A 16,571-nucleotide genomic window follows, 5' to 3' on the forward strand; every position below is an offset into this window, starting at 1 on the left:
CATCGCAACTTCACCAATAAGCATGCGCTTTTCGAGGTGGTTGATCTCTATGTTCAATAGAACGGGTGCGTCTGCCAGGCGGCCCATAAGATGCTGATTTTCCTGAATGTCCTCAGCCACATGGGCGCACGCAAAATTTGGGATTTCTTAGATTTCGAAAACTTCAAGGTACCAGAGAAACCCGAAGACGAGACCAAAGTCTTCATTCATGAACAAATCATCAAATACTGGAAAAAAGAGCTGGCTTCGATATGGGTATCTGATGGATCGAATTCGAGTTCCTTCAACGCTACACTAAAAAGCCGCGAATGGACCCTCCTCATCTCGCGGTGGACATGACGGATATCTGGGCGGAGCTGAAGGCGAAACGGTATGCTGCGAAGGAGCAGGCTGCTGTTTAGTAAGTGTGGACTCATAGAGATCTCCTCCTGACGCAATCGTAAATCGGAGTGCTGATATTAGAGCGTGCTGAGGTGCCCTTGGCTGTACCACCATATCTCTAGTGTTGCCTCGATGGACTGAGAATTCTGATGGTAAGTCGAAGGGATCTGGCTTCGATCCGGTTGGAGGTTTTTTGCTTTTACGTAGAGGCGGTTTGTTGGTTTAGGCAGGTCAAAGGGAAACTTGTAGCTTCTCGATCTCAAGGAGCCTTAATTGTCCACATGGAAGCTATTGTAATCGAAGATAAGCGGCTGCTTGGGACAGGAAATCTCCAACCTAAGATCGGGTTACTGTTAGAATGACTTTTTCTTTTGAATAATTACAAAGAAGTGTCCTCCAAATACCTTATGAAAGCAAGTAGTGTTGTCTTTGGCGTCTCTCACAGATTCCCCAATCGTATAATCGAAAGGCTGTCTAGTATTCCCATCAACACCTGGAATCTTCAGCGAGCTGATCGCCTTCTGCTCGGATTTAGGAAGAGTCAGGATATGAGCCATAAACTCATCCATTGCAATGTGACTAGGCGCTGCATCCATACTGTTATCCGCAAGCATGATATGCCCCAGCTTTTCGATGCGTTCAATTGTTGCAGGCCGTATCCCATTCTTTAGCTGATCTTGAGCAAGCCGAAGAGGTTTTAACCGGCGTCCGACCGGGTGCGCAAGTATCCTCCGAATATCAGCCTCGGAAAACATTACTTTGCTGAGCGGATTCCGCATGACTCCGTCCTGCGCTTCGATCGCCTGAGCGAGCTCGTCCATATCCCAGGCGTAGCTGTCTTCGCTCACGAAGAACTTCTCCTGTGGGATGTCTTCAATTGGGTCCATAAGCAAAGTCTCCGAGTTGACGTACTTTCTGCGCAGGTATTCCCTCTCGACGTGTGCCAATGCCGCAGCGGACGACTGCTGCATGGAATCCGGGAGCACTGCCTCGAGAAGCGTGTTTCGCGCGACCAATCTCTGACGTATGGCTTCAATCTCTAATGGCGGGTTCTGAGATGTGCCCCATCGGAAGAAGTCTTCGAAGTCGGTGATGATCATCTCTTGGGCTTTTTCGGGGGCTGCTAGTATCTCTCGTGCTACTGCTCTGACGGCAAGTGGTTGTGACATGGAAACTGCGGAGGCGACTTTACCATTACTGATGGCTTGAAGTTTGGAGAGCATTTCATCGTCGTCTGTGGGTATTCTGCCAAGTGCTTTGACGGCCTGCAGTTCTTCTTGGAGGAGTTCAGCTTCGCGCCTTAACGATTTGTAACCTTCCTGGAGAGACTTCTCCGCCGTAGGCCAATCCACACGCTCCATACCGAAGAAAAAGACGTAGAAGTTATGGTCCCGGTAACGTAGCGGTATTGAACTGATGAGGATTGGACGATGAGGTTAGAGAGTCACGTGATGCGGGGAGTTCCCTCAGGCCGTCTCAAATTATCATCCGCCTCTTCTTCATGTACTTCAACAAACTCAACACTCTTGTTCACCTTACTAGATATCGTACCCAATCTCGAGACTCTAAAACCTCCCGTGAACGTCATCCAGAGACATCCCGCAATGACTGCTGCCTGGTTGATTGCCTCGTCTGCAAGGCCGAATCTGGGCGTCAGACTAGGTAGAGTCGATATAAAATACTTATCGTGCACGGCCAACTCAGTCTCTTGACTCGTCATGTTGCAGAACCCGCATGCATGGATGCCTCACTAAGGCACCACGTTCGGCTAGGCTTTCGGCATCACATCAATTCTGCCTCGTCTTCTGCAGCGTGCTTCGCGTGCATATAGACTGCTATTGCATTTCGGAATGCCATTATTACGATATTCAAAACGCCCACCGGCTTCTCGAGGGTTGACTAGGGCCCTTCTCACGTGCGTTAAGCTCTTGTTCCATGTCGATGATTCCAGCCTCTCTTCTTACCACCCTACATTTCGAAGTAGCCCCATGATCTATTCAAGCTGTGAGAAATGCGATGGAAGCCGTCGTTAAAGGGTCCAAGACCAAAGGATACCGTACCGGTGCCGGCACCAGTTCAGATCCAGGCACCTGTACATAGCCCGGATGAAGAAAACCGCAGGTGGTGGCATAATGAAATCAGAGTGGCTTCGGACGTTTTGAGCTTCCTTACCTCTGGATTCCCTCTGGTCACTCCTATACACATCCAGTCTCTACAGCAAGCGACGACGTTCTACTTATCGGGTTTCCAGAGGAGCCAGACCCAACCTCTGTCATGGGATGGTATTTTGAGCAGTCTCATTTCTGAACATGCTGTGTTGGGGTTCCACACCTGGGATGTGGCAGTAATTGCGTGTCTACATGCAATTTCACTTCCAGCGGCCACCCGTCACGTTCTTTCACTGGTAAATTTCGAACCTGGAAGATACTTGCGATGTATTACTCTCGCGGCGAGAATTCACCCCAGCGTAGTATCCCACATAGAGCTACAATCGGTGGAATGTCTACTACAACTCAATTCCGGCCGAGGTCGCGACTACGAAGACTTCAGACAGCTATTAGAGGGCCCAGGAATGGCGGCAGCAGCTACATTATTACGTCTAAGCGTTATTCAGGGCATACTTGCGCAGTCCGGAGTCTCGAACCGTCTCAACAGCCAACTACGTTCTGCCCAAAACCCGAAGCAGATCACAAGCGCCATATCAATGATTGATAGCCTTGTGAGAACGGGTGATGCCTCCTGCTGCAATACCTGGCTTGCAGTGCTCAACGCTCTCGACTGCCAGGCTAGTCTCAGTGAACAAATGGATGCATTAGTCAAGGCTATTTCGGTACTATCTTCGCCTAGGGCGCCGCGGAATGATCACAATTCCACGCAGTACATGGTTGATCGTCTTCTCGAGGTCTTGCCAGCAGCTCAGGCAATGTTCTCCTCACAACTTGAGACTGGTATACCGGAGTATATCGGAATGCTCATTTACGAACTCGGGCACGCCGTTCAGCAAGCTACGTGGATGCATCAAGACATTCCACCTAGCTTTCTCTCCCAAGTTCAGCGTTTTCCATCTCAAGGGGCCCTGGAAGCTATTTTCGAGCAACTCCAGGATCTCTCAGGTTCCTCAGATGCAGCTGAAACTCGTCTCAGATCGTACCTTGCATCATCTCTAGGTAGCACAACCGGAGCCGGCACTAGAACAATAGCTGTAGCCGCGATCCGGGAAGAAGTCGAGTTTTGGAAACATCCACCTGACACAGTCCGTGCTGACTTTGCTCGAGCATTATCCAAGTTCCAAAATCTCGACTACTCGCTCTACACAGCTTGCCTTCTTGCAATGCTGGAAGAGGATGACGAGTTCATCGGCGAAATCAAATGCATAGTTTCCATGGACAATGAGGAGTCCTGCCTGAGATTTTCGAATCAACTAGCACATAGGCGTCAGCTCAATCAATTGCAAGATAATTGCTGGCTCATGCTCCTGGACTATCTGGTGAGAAAGCAAGACCGTTCTTACCTTCCTAAAATGGCAGCCTCGATGTCTTTAGATCTCTGGTTAACGACCATCAGAAGTCTCGCCAACCTGTTCGGCCCAATACGCAATGATCTTTCGCAGTCCGGCGATGGTTTGACCAGAGATCGATTAGACTGGTGGGATACTCTCCAGCCATATACGGCCGCCATCCGTCATCTTCTCGAAATAGATGGGCGACCGCGACAGTTTACCTGGATATTCTTTCCAGAATCACAAGACCGAGTGCTGAGCTTCTTACTCACCGTACATGAGGCACAGACCATGACGAGCCACCGAAATCTTTTGGCGCACCTATTCGTGGACCTTGAACCAGATGGCAGCAACCTTGAACGCATGACCAATTGCATTTTCGCGTTGAAGCGCACTTCTCCGAAAGGAAAAGAAATATGTGAACGTGTACTATTAAGGAAAGAAGGTGGTAAAGGTAATGCGTGGTCCATTGTGCCGGTCACTCTGCTACTTGCAGTGTGGATTCACAGGCCACAATTGCAACCCGAAGACAAGGCCGGCCTAGAGGCAATACGAAAATTGAAGAACCTTTCTCCGACGAGCCGATTTCGCTCTTCCGAGTTTCAGGTTGTCTGTAACCAATTCCAGACCGAGTATGAGGCACTCATAGAGCGCGCAAGGGAACTAGAGAGCCTCCGATTTCGAATGCAGTATCAAAACCGCACGCAATTATCTTCTCTTCTTGAGAAACTTGAGATAGAAGACACTAGCAGAGGTAGAGCCGCTGACTCTGCAGTCCCCGATGAGCTTCTCGATTCCGTTGAACTAGTCGGTGATGCAGAGTACGAGATATCTTTCCTACTCACAGGCCTTGATAACCTTCAACGACAAGCTAGAGGCATCCCTGCGACAGCGCGCGTTCTTCTGCTTCGGCTTAATCTTAAACCCAGAAAAGCCGTTATAAAATTGCAAAAGCCGCGACAGCTCGACGTAAATTTCTATCCTAGCGATCAAGGATCTACAGCAGGACACGGCCTCTTCAAACGCTATCTGGTCAACAATCTGGGCTCCCTGTTGAGCCAAGACCGTCCGTCAGTAAAAGCAATTCACTCCGCCACTGAAAAGCTTATAAACGATTCCCCGTCGACATGCCTGTCTTGCGGTGGTGNCATGTCGGTCAAGCTGTGGAAGGCATCAACTTGCTCGGTCAATTGCACCAATGCTCTTCGGAAAGTTCCGCTCGAGATTAGGCTCTATCAACTCCTTGTTGACCCATCGTCAATCGACCTTCTCCTTACCAGCGTCTACCATGCCGCCATAGATGCGAACCTCAAGCTCCTTCCTGGTTGTCCGGTTCCAAAAGCTAATATTAGAGCTGTTATAGATTCCTTCCCACCTTTGGCCACACTACAGTCTGCTACGGATCTTCAAGCCGCCATTAGAGGCAGTGATACTTGGGGCAACGACCGCGAGAAACTCCTCTCCTGGATCTGCCTAAGGTTCAGAGGCTTCATGCTCTCCGCCCCCGACGGTTTCCGGATCCCAAGCATGCCGCATACACAGCAATTCCTACTCCCAAACTCTCACCATGAAAGAGAGCACCTGTTTAACTCGGCAACAGCCTATGGTACCGGGACTGGTGTTGTCTTCCACGGAACACATTGCTCACGTCTTTTCTCCATATTGACAGACGGTCTCAGAAACATGAGTGGCACGGAATATCAAATGAACGGCGCGGCGTCCGGACCAGGGGTATACTGTGCCGATGAGCAGTATACATCGTGGTCATTTTCGGGCACCACGGGGCAGAGCTGGAGGAATAGTGCGCTCAGTAATATGCAGGTCATGTTAGGATGCGAGTTGAAGGGATACACGGCGTCTGGTGTGCATGTAATAACAGATGATACCAGATTGTTGGTGAGATATGTGTTTTTGCTGCCGCCGGGATATCGGACCCCTGTGAGAGCGCATGTAGAGCCGGCGATGAGTGTGGCGTTTGCGAAACTGCGGTCTGGTCTGCTTACTTAAAGGCTCCTTCATTTGCATTGCTCTTTCCTTACATGATTCGCTAGAAGTTTTTCAACTCTTAGTCTTGGTCTCCAGAGGCGATACATATATTTAGGCAGAATCGCATGCGTAATCTCAGTCATGTCTTGGCTTGGGGAATTCTAGCCATGTTTCTTTCAAACCTGCTAAATATCTACGCTACCGCCGCAACTGGGAGATAGTAGAGCTCCCGAGTCCCGTCCTCGGCATCCACGCGTCTTATTGTGCGCCCCGTCATGCGTCCGATTGATTCTGGGGGTGTCTCAGTCTCAGATTCTGGCCTTGGTCCTTCCCATTTGTAAATTGGCGTCCACTTCCTGTACTTGTACATCAGTCTTCGAACCTCATCTAATTTCACGAGTTCAATCATTTGAGCCGGGTAATTTATGCCCTTTGGATATTTCTCGAAAGCCTTTAAAAATGAGTCCATGGATGGTGCTGTCTTCCTTCCATTTTCCGTAATCTCGTTAAGACGCTGGAGGATTGAGTTTGTTAAGCGGTCGATCTCGTCTTCCTCCAGTGCGACAAGTGGGTCATGAGATTCAGGAGCGTTCTCAGGCAGTGCACAAGCGATACAGATCATCAATGGCAGACTAAAGAGCCCATATACCACGTCCCGAGCACGCAGAATAGCCGTTAGATGGCCAGGCGATCGGTTAAGCTGGCCTACGATGACGATTTCGCAGAATGACCGGATCAGTAGAAAGATAAGGGCGGTATCCATAGCCTCGGCCAATTGTATCTGTATCACGTTAGTTTTAATACGACATCCTAGTAGTACCTCGACAAACCTTATAATGATTAGTATGCGAGATGAATCGTTTCTTGTACTCATCCAGTATCGCCAAATGAATAACCACAATGAACATAACTGCAGAAAACGCAACTTCAAACGCACTTCGATCTTTTGAGATTTCATTGATAACACCAGGATCTGCGAAGCCAAGCCATGTAAAATCCAGTGCAAACAGCAAGCATAGTTGGTACACGCCAAGTAATACAAGCAGCGCAAACACGGCAGCGGAAGCTGTATCTTCTCGCCGTAAGCTGTGGTAGCGTCTCATGACTCTGCGAATGCCCCAGACGACATAAATATCGGAGAAGACGCGGAAGATGTGGAGGATAGCCGGGAAGATGATGTAGTTGTATAGAACGGGCGTGCGGCAGTATCGTATCAAGATGTCAACCCAATGAAGTATAAAGAATCTTTTGTCATCACCCAATGAGCAAGAGTCCTATTGCAGATATAAAGAAAGGCCAAAGAATTGAACTTACACGGAGAGAAACACCATACCCACATAGAGCATTAACGCTTGCGGCCAAAGTTTAGGCCTTCTCACTACCGTGATGCAAGTCGTAATAGTCACGAGACCAGCGATTATTGCGTCGAAAACGACTAAACCTAGACCACCGAGGGCGATGGTCCGCGTCGATTCGTGCCATAGTCCATTCATATTGCCCCTCGCGCGAGCGCTTTCTACGAAAGTGAATTTTGTGGATTTGGATGAACTACTAGGATATCACTCGTAGGTATGGATGTGGATTTGACCATAGAGGATCGTTGCAAAGTCGAACTCTACGATCCAGTGCAGTCTTCAATCTCAGCCTTGTCTTCCGGCTGGGCCCTCAGCAAAAACTCCGTTCAGTCTCCAGGTTATTTGAAATACAGAGCTTTCCCATTTCTGCCTCCTGGTATTAAACCTGCCAGAACTCGCCCGCATTATCACTGAGGGAAGTTCCGGACTGTGGTGGAGGCTGTGCCTATGACCTGGCAAGATGCGCCATTCGTTTAAGCGAGGGTCTGGCCCCATCATTTCACCCAATTATATTTTTCGCGCTTCAGCCTTGCAGCAGTCGCCCTGTTTCAGTGTTAAGCCTTAGGAATGGCCCAAGGGCCTCAGCTTTCTACTTTACCCCTCTTCCTCGGGGTCAGTGCTGGCACCGATACGAACCAATACGAACCGATAAAATATCGGTTATCGGAAATATATCGGCAATATGATATTGCCAATATTGGTTCCTTTTGGGACTAGTGGCTACCCCCCATAAGGTCGCTAAAGTTTTGGGGGCTCTGTCGCCTAAGTAACGAGATTTTAGGCGGTCTATGCCCCTAGACCCGCTAAATACCGCCTAAAACCTNAGCAACCTTATNGGCACCCTATNGGGAGAAGACNGCTAGCTCNNTCCTCNNNACGCCTACCCCCTCCTCNACTAACAGCATTAAAAATNNGNGNTAATTTAACTAAAATCCTTAATTTCTTAAATTTTAGAAGATATATTATATAATATTATATAGATAGAAGATAACCTTTAGGTATAGCACAAAATTTTAATATATTAAGAAATATTGCAATATTATCGGAATATCGGCAATATCGGCAATACCGATATTTTATCGGTTCGTATTGGATAAGATTTTATCGGTGCCAGCACTGCTCGGGGTGTCGGCAGGCTGCACGGTGATGGCATCAGAAATGCTCGATTGGACGCCCTCTTAGATGCAGGTGGAAGAGCGGGAGGTGACTCTTTTTCCGTTGTTGCATGCATGTACAAAGACAAATTACGGCTCAGTTATGTCAACGTTGAGGTTTTATCCCTTCACCCGCCAGATTTCGTCACTATGTTATCGATAAGATCCAGCCAATCAGAGCCATAGAATTTAACCACTGCGAAGTTTGACGTTCTCGCACGGACCACCTGCTCCGGGGACGCTGGCGGGTGAAGGGATAAACCCCGACGCCCCTCCCCCCGAACTAAATATCCGGTGGCGCGCAGCCTTTCTTTACCCTCATTGGTTCCAGGAAGCCAGTCTCAGACTCTTCGTTTCCTTGCTTGGACTTCGTATAATACTAGTCGATTGCAAAGCTAAAAGTAGAAGGTGGAAGTTTGCAAAGCGGTCATGCCGCTTATTATTTCAAAGATACTCGTACATAATCATATCTGACACGTCACGAAGGAGTTACCGATACCCCTTTCGATAATAGTAATGACATGGTAGTGCATTGCTAGAAACAAATACTTGTGCTAATGCCAGCTCTTGCTCTCCATTCTCTTGAAGCTTACGACTGATCTACCGGGAAGATTTCGCAAGGCACAATACACTTCTTCGAGGTCATATCCGATTTCCCATCCCCAATCTTCTGAAGTCCCGGGACAACTACTAGATCCACCGAATAGACAGCTCCCTTGCAATCTTCCCCATCTTCGATATCTTGGAAGTCTGCTCCAATCTCTACGCGTTCCCCGGATTTCGGGAAAGAGAGTTGCAGCTGTGCGGGGTGGACACCGAACTGAATGGCAATCTGGCTGGCTAAGGTCGCCATTTGACGGACTTCGTCCTGCAGCTCTCCCCGAACTTGGCTGTTGGACAGCTTGGACACTTCGAGGAACATCGCCCAGATGCGATCGATGGTGTGCTTCGTGTTCTCGGCGCTAAGTTGTGCGACGAGACTTTGAGAGTGCGAAGAGTTACCAGTCAATGCCTCGTTGATGGTCTGGAAGGTTGCAGAGCGCCATGTATTTGCGGTTTTGTCATGTCGAAGTAGAGCAATAGCTTCGTCCTCCGAAGCTATAAGAAGTTAGATGGCAATATAAACTACAATTTGTTCATGATCAAACTTACGCGTCCGCTTTTTGCCATCAAACAACCCCCTCCAGGTAAGGTAGACGTTCGTGACCTCTGTGTGCCCTTTTCCAGGTCCAAAGGCGCCAAAGCCAAATGGTGTAGAGAAAAATTGTTCTTGCAAAATCTTCCAAATAGCGGTCTTGAGAAGGTAATGCGATCGTCCACTTCCGACACGTCCTATGAAACCGGTGGGATCAAGCCGAGGACCAAGTGTCCGACCTTCTGGGACTAGGAACTCTCTGTTTCGAGGAGACGTTGTTGAATCGATTAATTGCCTAAGTTCATTGAACTTGAACTTCAGTTTATCGTCCGGCCATCTTTCGTTGTCACTCTGGCTGACTAGCAGCTGCGCGACAAGCTTCTTCATGTCTTCGTTGAGCCGGTTCACTTCGTGCTCATGCTTCGAAGTCATCTCAGCTACCCTTATGTCATGATCATTCTTTGTTCTCCGTTCGGTGTCGCGGTGTGCATCGTTCAACGTCTTGACGGTCTTTGAGTGATCCATGGTCATCCTCGCAACCAAATCTTCATGTTTCTCTAGCGTATTCTGCTTCTCCCTGGCATGTTGAGAAAGTATCCTATGCTTCTCGGCTTCCATATGCTGGATAGTCGAATCTGCTTGCTGCAGTTGAGATTCTCTCTCTTGTAACCGAGCCTGGGTGCCTTCGAGTCTCTTCTTGAGGTCGTTGGCCTGGGCTTGGGAGTTTTGATATGTTTGTACATATTCGTCCAGCGAACGCTCCACTTTGCGCTTGTCACTCAGGATCCTTTTGCCCCATGAGAAAACACCGTCGAGGGTCTTGTCTCGCTGCCCCAGAAGATTGGTCGGGGCATCGACATCGCGGAGGAAGTGGTCGATTCGCTTTTCGTACGCTTTTCGGACCGACGAAGCACTTTCTTCGGGTCTCGATTTGAACAATTCCATGTTCGGTATGGTACAGAGATGCGAGGAAGAACTCACTGAGCGATGAAAGAGCCTAGTCGATAGAGTGGAGTCCAAAGCGCAGTTGAAGCCGCGATGATCTGGTTTGGAATAGTGGACCCGGCACTGGAAGCTCGCCGATTTCGTATCTCATGCGTATTTTCAGGCAACTGGTGGCATATGCGGGACTTTCTTCTTTCGAATCGAGGTGACGTTGCTCTACATGAGGCAGCTCATGCAGGTGCATTGTATTGGGCTGTTCAGCCTTCGCCTAATGTCGACTAAAATGGTCTACATCTCCTCAATTCCGGTGGTTAGCGCAGCCACTTCCGCACGGCCTTTTTGTAGGGAGATTTTGGTATTTTGCTGTTTAGGGGAAAGTTGACAAAACACGCTACGCAAAGCACCCTGAGTGGTCTGCACTCAGCCCTCGATAAGCTTCCCGCAGCGGGGTCTTTGATGCCTGCTTTCCCTCCAGAAGCTTCAACTCACGTGATATTATCTGGACTCCCAGCTCCGCTCTTGGGCGAAGTCTCTAAATCTTTGGATCTCATTTCACGAGTATCTCACGAACGAAATGGCAACTCCTAACCAAGGACCACGTATCGTCGTTGGTCTCGATTACGGCACCACAAACACAGGTAATGGATCTACCCAAGCATATCTTAATCCTTTCTCAATCTAATGTTCAACCACCAGCACTCGCATACCTCAGTTTAGATGGACAAACTACACCCTCCGTGGCCGATGTGCAAGTTTTCAGAGATTGGCCTGAAGGAAACACGCAGAAGGTTCCATCGGCATATTCATACTCCGACTGCATCTGTTCAAAACGATGCAAGCAATGGGGACACAGCATCGATGACGACTCCCTGGTTATGCGATGGACAAAATTGGAGCTTGAGCCGCGCACCACGCTGAGAGAACTAGAAGTGCTCCGAGACTTGGCAAAAGGACTCGATCTCGTCACGGACCTCCATACCCAGGACGACGCATCTGTGCCGCGACACTTATCGAGGGACGCTGAAGAGGTAGTCAAGGACTATCTATCTAAAGTCTCAAGAAGATGGTATCAAGACATTAAGAGCAAAGGTCAATTCACTTTGGACCGCGTTCCGGTTGATATGGTCGTCACCTATCCCGTGGATTGGTCCTACGAGGCCATGAACAAGACCTACCGCGCTGTGACCGGTGCCTTTCGAAAAGGAATGTACCCGACGCTAAGAGATATCTATTTCTCAACGGAACCAGAAGCGTGTGCCCTCAATACAATCTTAGAGTTGCTGGCGCAGGATCGCCATTCACTTGTTCCGGGAGACTGTTTTGTCCTTTGTGATGCCGGAGGCGGCACTATTGATTTGGCGTCGTACAAAGTGGAGCAACTCACTCCATTAAAGCTCACAAACGTTGGAGGAATATCGGGAGCAAAGTGTGGCGCAACTCGGGTCGACCAAGCGTTTTTGGAGTGGTTGCAGCTCAAATTCGTCAATCAAATTTCGGAACGAGATGTCACCCTTGCAGGCCCACTTGTTCTCAAGCCACTGGGAAATTTGCTCTTGAAGCGGTTCCAGAACATCAAATACCCGTTTGATGGGAGGCTGGTTGTCGATATTCCGCATCCCAGAAATATTGGAGGTGTTAGAGTGGTGGTCAGAGGGCAGCAAGAGGGAATACAGAACGGGCAAATTAGTCTCACTGCGTAAGAACCGAACGACCCTATTTCCTGTGTAGGAAACGCTGACAATGCATAGAGATGAAGTCAAATCGTTTTTTGAGCCGAGTATAGCGGGAACCGTGAAGTTGATCCGGCAACAGGTTGCTAAAATCCAGCATCCACCAGATGGAAGTGACCCTGGCCAAGTAACTGTAAGCCTTGTATCCCTTTGCAATTACCTCTACGACTAGTCCCATAGATCTGACCTTTCTGTGCCAGAATGTCTTTCTTGCGGGTGGCTTCGCAGAGAACCCATACCTGTTCAGCGAAATCAAGAGTCGATATGCCGATAAGACAGATATTAATCTATTTAGAGCGACGGACTGGTGCGTGTGTTCTTCACAAGATATAATGAGCATATCTAACATACCCAATAGCTGGAGTGGCGTTGTGAAAGGAGCCGTCCTACGAGCAGTAGACATTGGAATGAAACTCAACATCAAAGGCACAGCATGCCCACGAAACTACGGCATCTGTATCTCGCGGAGGAAAGACAGGACATTAGACCGAATTACATGGCTCGTCCGAGAGGGTGATCTCATACCCTCCGACAAGGGCATTGAAGCGACATTGGTTGGTCAATGCCGAATCTCGAGCTTAGATCTCTTCCATGCAAGGCTTGCGAGAGTGGTTTTCGTGGCTACGGATATGGTGAATCCCCCGACAACGCTGTCGAAAATTGATCAAAGTATGTTTAAGCCCCAATTCCCTTCTTCACGCCACACAGATCGTTTCATGAACTTATGGTTAACACATTTACAAAATGAAGACAAAAATGAGGTCGTCTATCTGAACGTAGACGACATACCACCTGTCGCCCCCCAGCGTCGCTCCTTGGACGTGCAGATCCGAATACTGAACGAGGTGAAAGTGCGGGTGAAGTGTAGTGGCCATACTTTAGCATCCTATGATACTACTTTATGACTGTGTCATTGGCCTTCGTCAATAGACGACCAGTGTAGAAAATGGAAAGTGGAGAATCGTCTGCCGAAATCCGGCACACTTGCGAGATAGCGAACGCTTCTGACGTCACCTCGATACCCAAAAGATAAAGCTAGGGCTACTGGCCATTATTTGAGCGTTTTGAGCGAAGATGGAAACTCCCAAAATAACCGGTGTTTGAAAACTAGGCGTACGCGTATTCACTGTAGATAGATAGCACCGGTCTAGTAATTGGAATCTAATGAAAACGATAACGATCCTGATCTTGATCCAAATAATGAGATCTGTTATAGTCTCTAGAGGACATAATTGGATCGTTAGTACGCTGCGGACGCGTGATCACGCAGTAGCATTTCCAGATATCACGTGCCGTGCACGTGATGGTCCCACATGTCACTCAAATCCACCTTATTTGTCTTTGAAACAAGAATGTGAAGAGTTCTGCTACTTAATCCAGCGGTTCTCGGTTCTCGGCCTTCTGTGGCAGCGTGCATAGCTCGTACCGGATAGTAAAGTTCGCAAACCAAGCGAACTGCCGCATGGCGTTCCGGGCTAAAAAAAAAACAAAAAGCAACCGACATTCAATCGCCAACCACAGCAAAAGGCGATAAGGTTGACAATGCAGCCCCCGTCAACCATTTCCGGACTCAATATAGATGTTTAGCATCTGCGGTCTTCCCTCTTAGCCTCGTATCTGCCCTGCATGACTTGGCAACATGCAGAGACCCCGCCATTGCATTCATTGGTTCATCGCTAACGAGCACCCGGATTGCAAGCGCCTCTGCATAATCGACGGCTTTCAAACGCGCCCACTTCCACTCACGGTGGAAGTCTGAAAGTCTGCCAACTGCTCCGACATCTCCCCACTCTCGCGCTGTCTTTTACTGCCAGGCGGTTGGGATTTGATCCATTCCCTTTCTCCGCAGTCGCTCAAACTCTTGGCAGACCCCCAAAGCCCAAACACACCGAAGTGCCCGGCGCACACTCACCAAACCGCTTCTCAGGCAGTCCTTCTTGTTATCCCTACTCGTACGACTACGACTGTGGATACGGTTACTACCATCACCCTTTCTCCCAATCATCGATATAAATTATACCCAATGCACCGAAATCTCCTGCATGTACTCCTGTGACAACACCTGTGTGATCCTCATCGACGACATTGACCGAGAAACTGCCGGCTCCGCACACTACTCTATCATCGGCCTGACCCAGAGCATCTCCTTCCTTATTTCCCTCCTCACCACCATCTTTATAACTATGGGCTGGTTCGGATCTAAGCTAAAGAAGAAGCGGGCCAGCGACCAGCAAGTTGCGACGGTCATCAAGGGGATGTACAACCCGCCCGGTTCGACCGAGAAAAAGAAGTTATTCGAAGTAAACCTCGAGGAAGAGTACAATGCCGCAAAGGACGTCGCGCACTGCTCGCAGCTGCTGCGGCAAATGTACAAGCTGGACTTCGCGATCTGGGGCATGGAAGGCAGCTCGGCGGCGGAGATTCCGCAGCGTGAAGAGATGAAGGATCGGGCGAATGCGCTGTTTGAAGAGATTAGGGATATCGTGGAGAATTGGAAATCACCGGGGGGACTGGGCAGTGTTTGGACAGCGGACGAGGAGGAGCTTGTGGATGAGATTAGCAAAGAGGTCTGTAGGTATCCGGTTGAGAGGTATGAGTTGGGTACTAGGGCGGCGGCGAGGAGGAGGTGAGCGATATTTAATTTAGCAGGAAAAATGATGACTTGTTTAATTCCGCAGATCCTCGTTTAGGTGATTGATGATTAACGGTGCTTCAATACCATCTAAGAGAGCCTGGGAGCGCATATTTCGTATTGTCGTCCGACGTCTCTCTCGCGTGGGAAGCCCCGGCGTGTCATTGGAGGAGGCGAACCGTTCTAACACGAATTCGATGGTTTTTAGATACTAGATAGATCGGTGATGGAGGGGTGTTTCTAAAGTGCAGAATGCCCAAATACCGTGCGCAAGCCACCACCGGTGCCCCGGTGGACCCGATCCCCGATGTTTACTATATGGGCGCGCCATTGTCAACAACGGAGAACGCGTCCTCCCTTACCATCGACCATTGCCTCTCATCGTCGCCATCAATTTTAAAGCCAGAGCCCTCAGCCAAACTTCTATACCGGCCGATATCATGGTGTTTTCAGCTCTCTCAGCATGCCGCCTATTTGCACCTTATTACCGCGCCTATTAAAATTAACAAATCTACCGTTGAACCTTCCTATATTAACTACCGCCCACCTGCTTCTCCGTAACCCCCCCCCCAACATTAAATAATAGCGGGTGGCTTTGTTCTTAATTACCTTAAAGATTAAAATAGCATAGGAGGAGTAGTAGAAGGGCTAGCCATATATAACGAACTTCTGGTCGCAGCAAAAGAATCTAAAGTTTAATCTAGAGACCCTAACGCGCGAGGACTATTACTACTATTAACAATGGCGTACGCAGAGTGGAAGCAAAGGAAATAACATCTATAATCGTCCTCTTATAATTGCGGTAGAATGCGGTATAAGATTTAAGCTTAGCGAGTTCTATTTATCCAATTACGCAGTACCTAATTATGTTAAAATTACCCCCTATGGCAATTACTCTTAGTATAAGCATAGAATAGAAAAAGCGGATAAATTTAAACGGAATAGGAAGCTAATAGAGTTAGCTGGTTCTAAAATACAGAAACGGTATAAGCTAAAGGATATTAAAAACGCGATTAAATTAAATAATGACCTAGCTGCGTACGCTAAATTTAAGGACCCTAGTAGTACTTTTTTTAAGCTTAAAGACGTCTATAACGCTAGCGCAGAGTAAAAATTAAAGAACACTTATTCTGCACTACTTAGTGCTAGTTTAGAGGTTAATATATAATAGTTGGAGCTTGTAGAGTTTTTTAAGGGAGGTAAGTTTGCTATATAAATTTCCTAATTAGGCTATTTCCGTTAACTCTAAGTAACTTTAAAAAATCTCTACTAATATTATTAACTAAATAGAGAGCTATAACTGTCGAAATGTAACTACCTAACGTTAAGACGGTATTATAAGTATAGGTATAGTATGGGCAGACATGTCACGGGACACCCCCGTGACACCTTATATACGTCGTCCACCTGCTTCCACCAACTCAGCAACCAGAGATCGACCACGAGACGGCAATCTAACAGCAATCTGCGGCAATCTGACGGCAATCTGCCGCATTCTGCCATATTCCACTAAGTTCCACCAAATCCTGCCAAGTTCTGCCAGGACCACCACCTAAATCCTATTCTGCTCCGTGCACGAGTTGACCAAGCAACCAAGTCCACTGTACCCTTTCTTCCCGTTTTCCTACCTTCTTTCCTTACGCAACGTCTTGACCTCCTTACACAGTTTATGTACATAGCTTAATAATATCTACCTTGCTATATATTATCGCCGCTTATGCTTACTCCGTGACAAGACGCCTCTAGGCTTAAAA

The 16,571-nt window shown here is 48.3% G+C and overlaps 6 protein-coding genes across 6 annotated transcripts; 3 read left to right on the forward strand and 3 right to left on the reverse strand.

The window, feature by feature from the left end:
- Window positions 1-669: 669 nt before the first annotated feature.
- On the reverse strand, window positions 670-1,742 carry K441DRAFT_539553 (uncharacterized protein; the record flags this gene model as incomplete). Its single annotated transcript, XM_067642562.1, has 2 exons — window positions 670-717; window positions 786-1,742. 2 exons carry the CDS (start codon window positions 1,740-1,742, stop codon window positions 670-672), a joined length of 1,005 nt encoding a protein of 334 aa, XP_067508935.1.
- Window positions 1,743-1,897: 155 nt separating this feature from the next.
- K441DRAFT_692989 (uncharacterized protein) lies at window positions 1,898-5,846 on the forward strand (the record flags this gene model as incomplete). The annotated part of the gene is made up of 2 exons (XM_067652609.1): window positions 1,898-5,776; window positions 5,835-5,846. The coding sequence occupies exons 1-2, from the start codon at window positions 2,393-2,395 to the stop codon at window positions 5,844-5,846; spliced, it is 3,396 nt and encodes a 1,131-aa protein (XP_067508936.1). The 5' UTR covers window positions 1,898-2,392.
- Window positions 5,847-5,973: 127 nt separating this feature from the next.
- Window positions 5,974-7,631, reverse strand: K441DRAFT_215656 (uncharacterized protein). Its single transcript, XM_067640561.1, has 3 exons — window positions 7,181-7,631; window positions 6,697-7,111; window positions 5,974-6,647 (listed from the first exon to the last, which is right to left on the reverse strand). The coding sequence occupies exons 1-3, from the start codon at window positions 7,357-7,359 to the stop codon at window positions 6,060-6,062; spliced, it is 1,182 nt and encodes a 393-aa protein (XP_067508937.1). The 5' UTR covers window positions 7,360-7,631; the 3' UTR covers window positions 5,974-6,059.
- Window positions 7,632-8,772: 1,141 nt separating this feature from the next.
- On the reverse strand, window positions 8,773-10,701 carry K441DRAFT_692991 (uncharacterized protein). The gene is made up of 2 exons (XM_067652610.1): window positions 9,528-10,701; window positions 8,773-9,473 (listed from the first exon to the last, which is right to left on the reverse strand). The coding sequence occupies exons 1-2, from the start codon at window positions 10,453-10,455 to the stop codon at window positions 8,965-8,967; spliced, it is 1,437 nt and encodes a 478-aa protein (XP_067508938.1). The 5' UTR covers window positions 10,456-10,701; the 3' UTR covers window positions 8,773-8,964.
- Window positions 10,702-10,805: 104 nt separating this feature from the next.
- Window positions 10,806-13,371, forward strand: K441DRAFT_652982 (uncharacterized protein). The gene is made up of 6 exons (XM_067647447.1): window positions 10,806-11,093; window positions 11,152-12,151; window positions 12,204-12,318; window positions 12,386-12,492; window positions 12,544-12,854; window positions 12,936-13,371. Exons 1-6 carry the CDS (start codon window positions 11,030-11,032, stop codon window positions 13,088-13,090), a joined length of 1,752 nt encoding a protein of 583 aa, XP_067508939.1. The 5' UTR covers window positions 10,806-11,029; the 3' UTR covers window positions 13,091-13,371.
- Window positions 13,372-14,227: 856 nt separating this feature from the next.
- On the forward strand, window positions 14,228-14,875 carry K441DRAFT_673746 (uncharacterized protein; the record flags this gene model as incomplete). The annotated part of the gene is made up of 2 exons (XM_067650675.1): window positions 14,228-14,752; window positions 14,864-14,875. 2 exons carry the CDS (start codon window positions 14,228-14,230, stop codon window positions 14,873-14,875), a joined length of 537 nt encoding a protein of 178 aa, XP_067508940.1.
- Window positions 14,876-16,571: the final 1,696 nt, after the last annotated feature.

The sequence above is a fragment of the Cenococcum geophilum genome (genome assembly GCF_001692895.1).
Source record: "Cenococcum geophilum 1.58 unplaced genomic scaffold K441scaffold_4, whole genome shotgun sequence".
Classification (NCBI taxonomy): domain Eukaryota; kingdom Fungi; phylum Ascomycota; class Dothideomycetes; order Gloniales; family Gloniaceae; genus Cenococcum; species Cenococcum geophilum.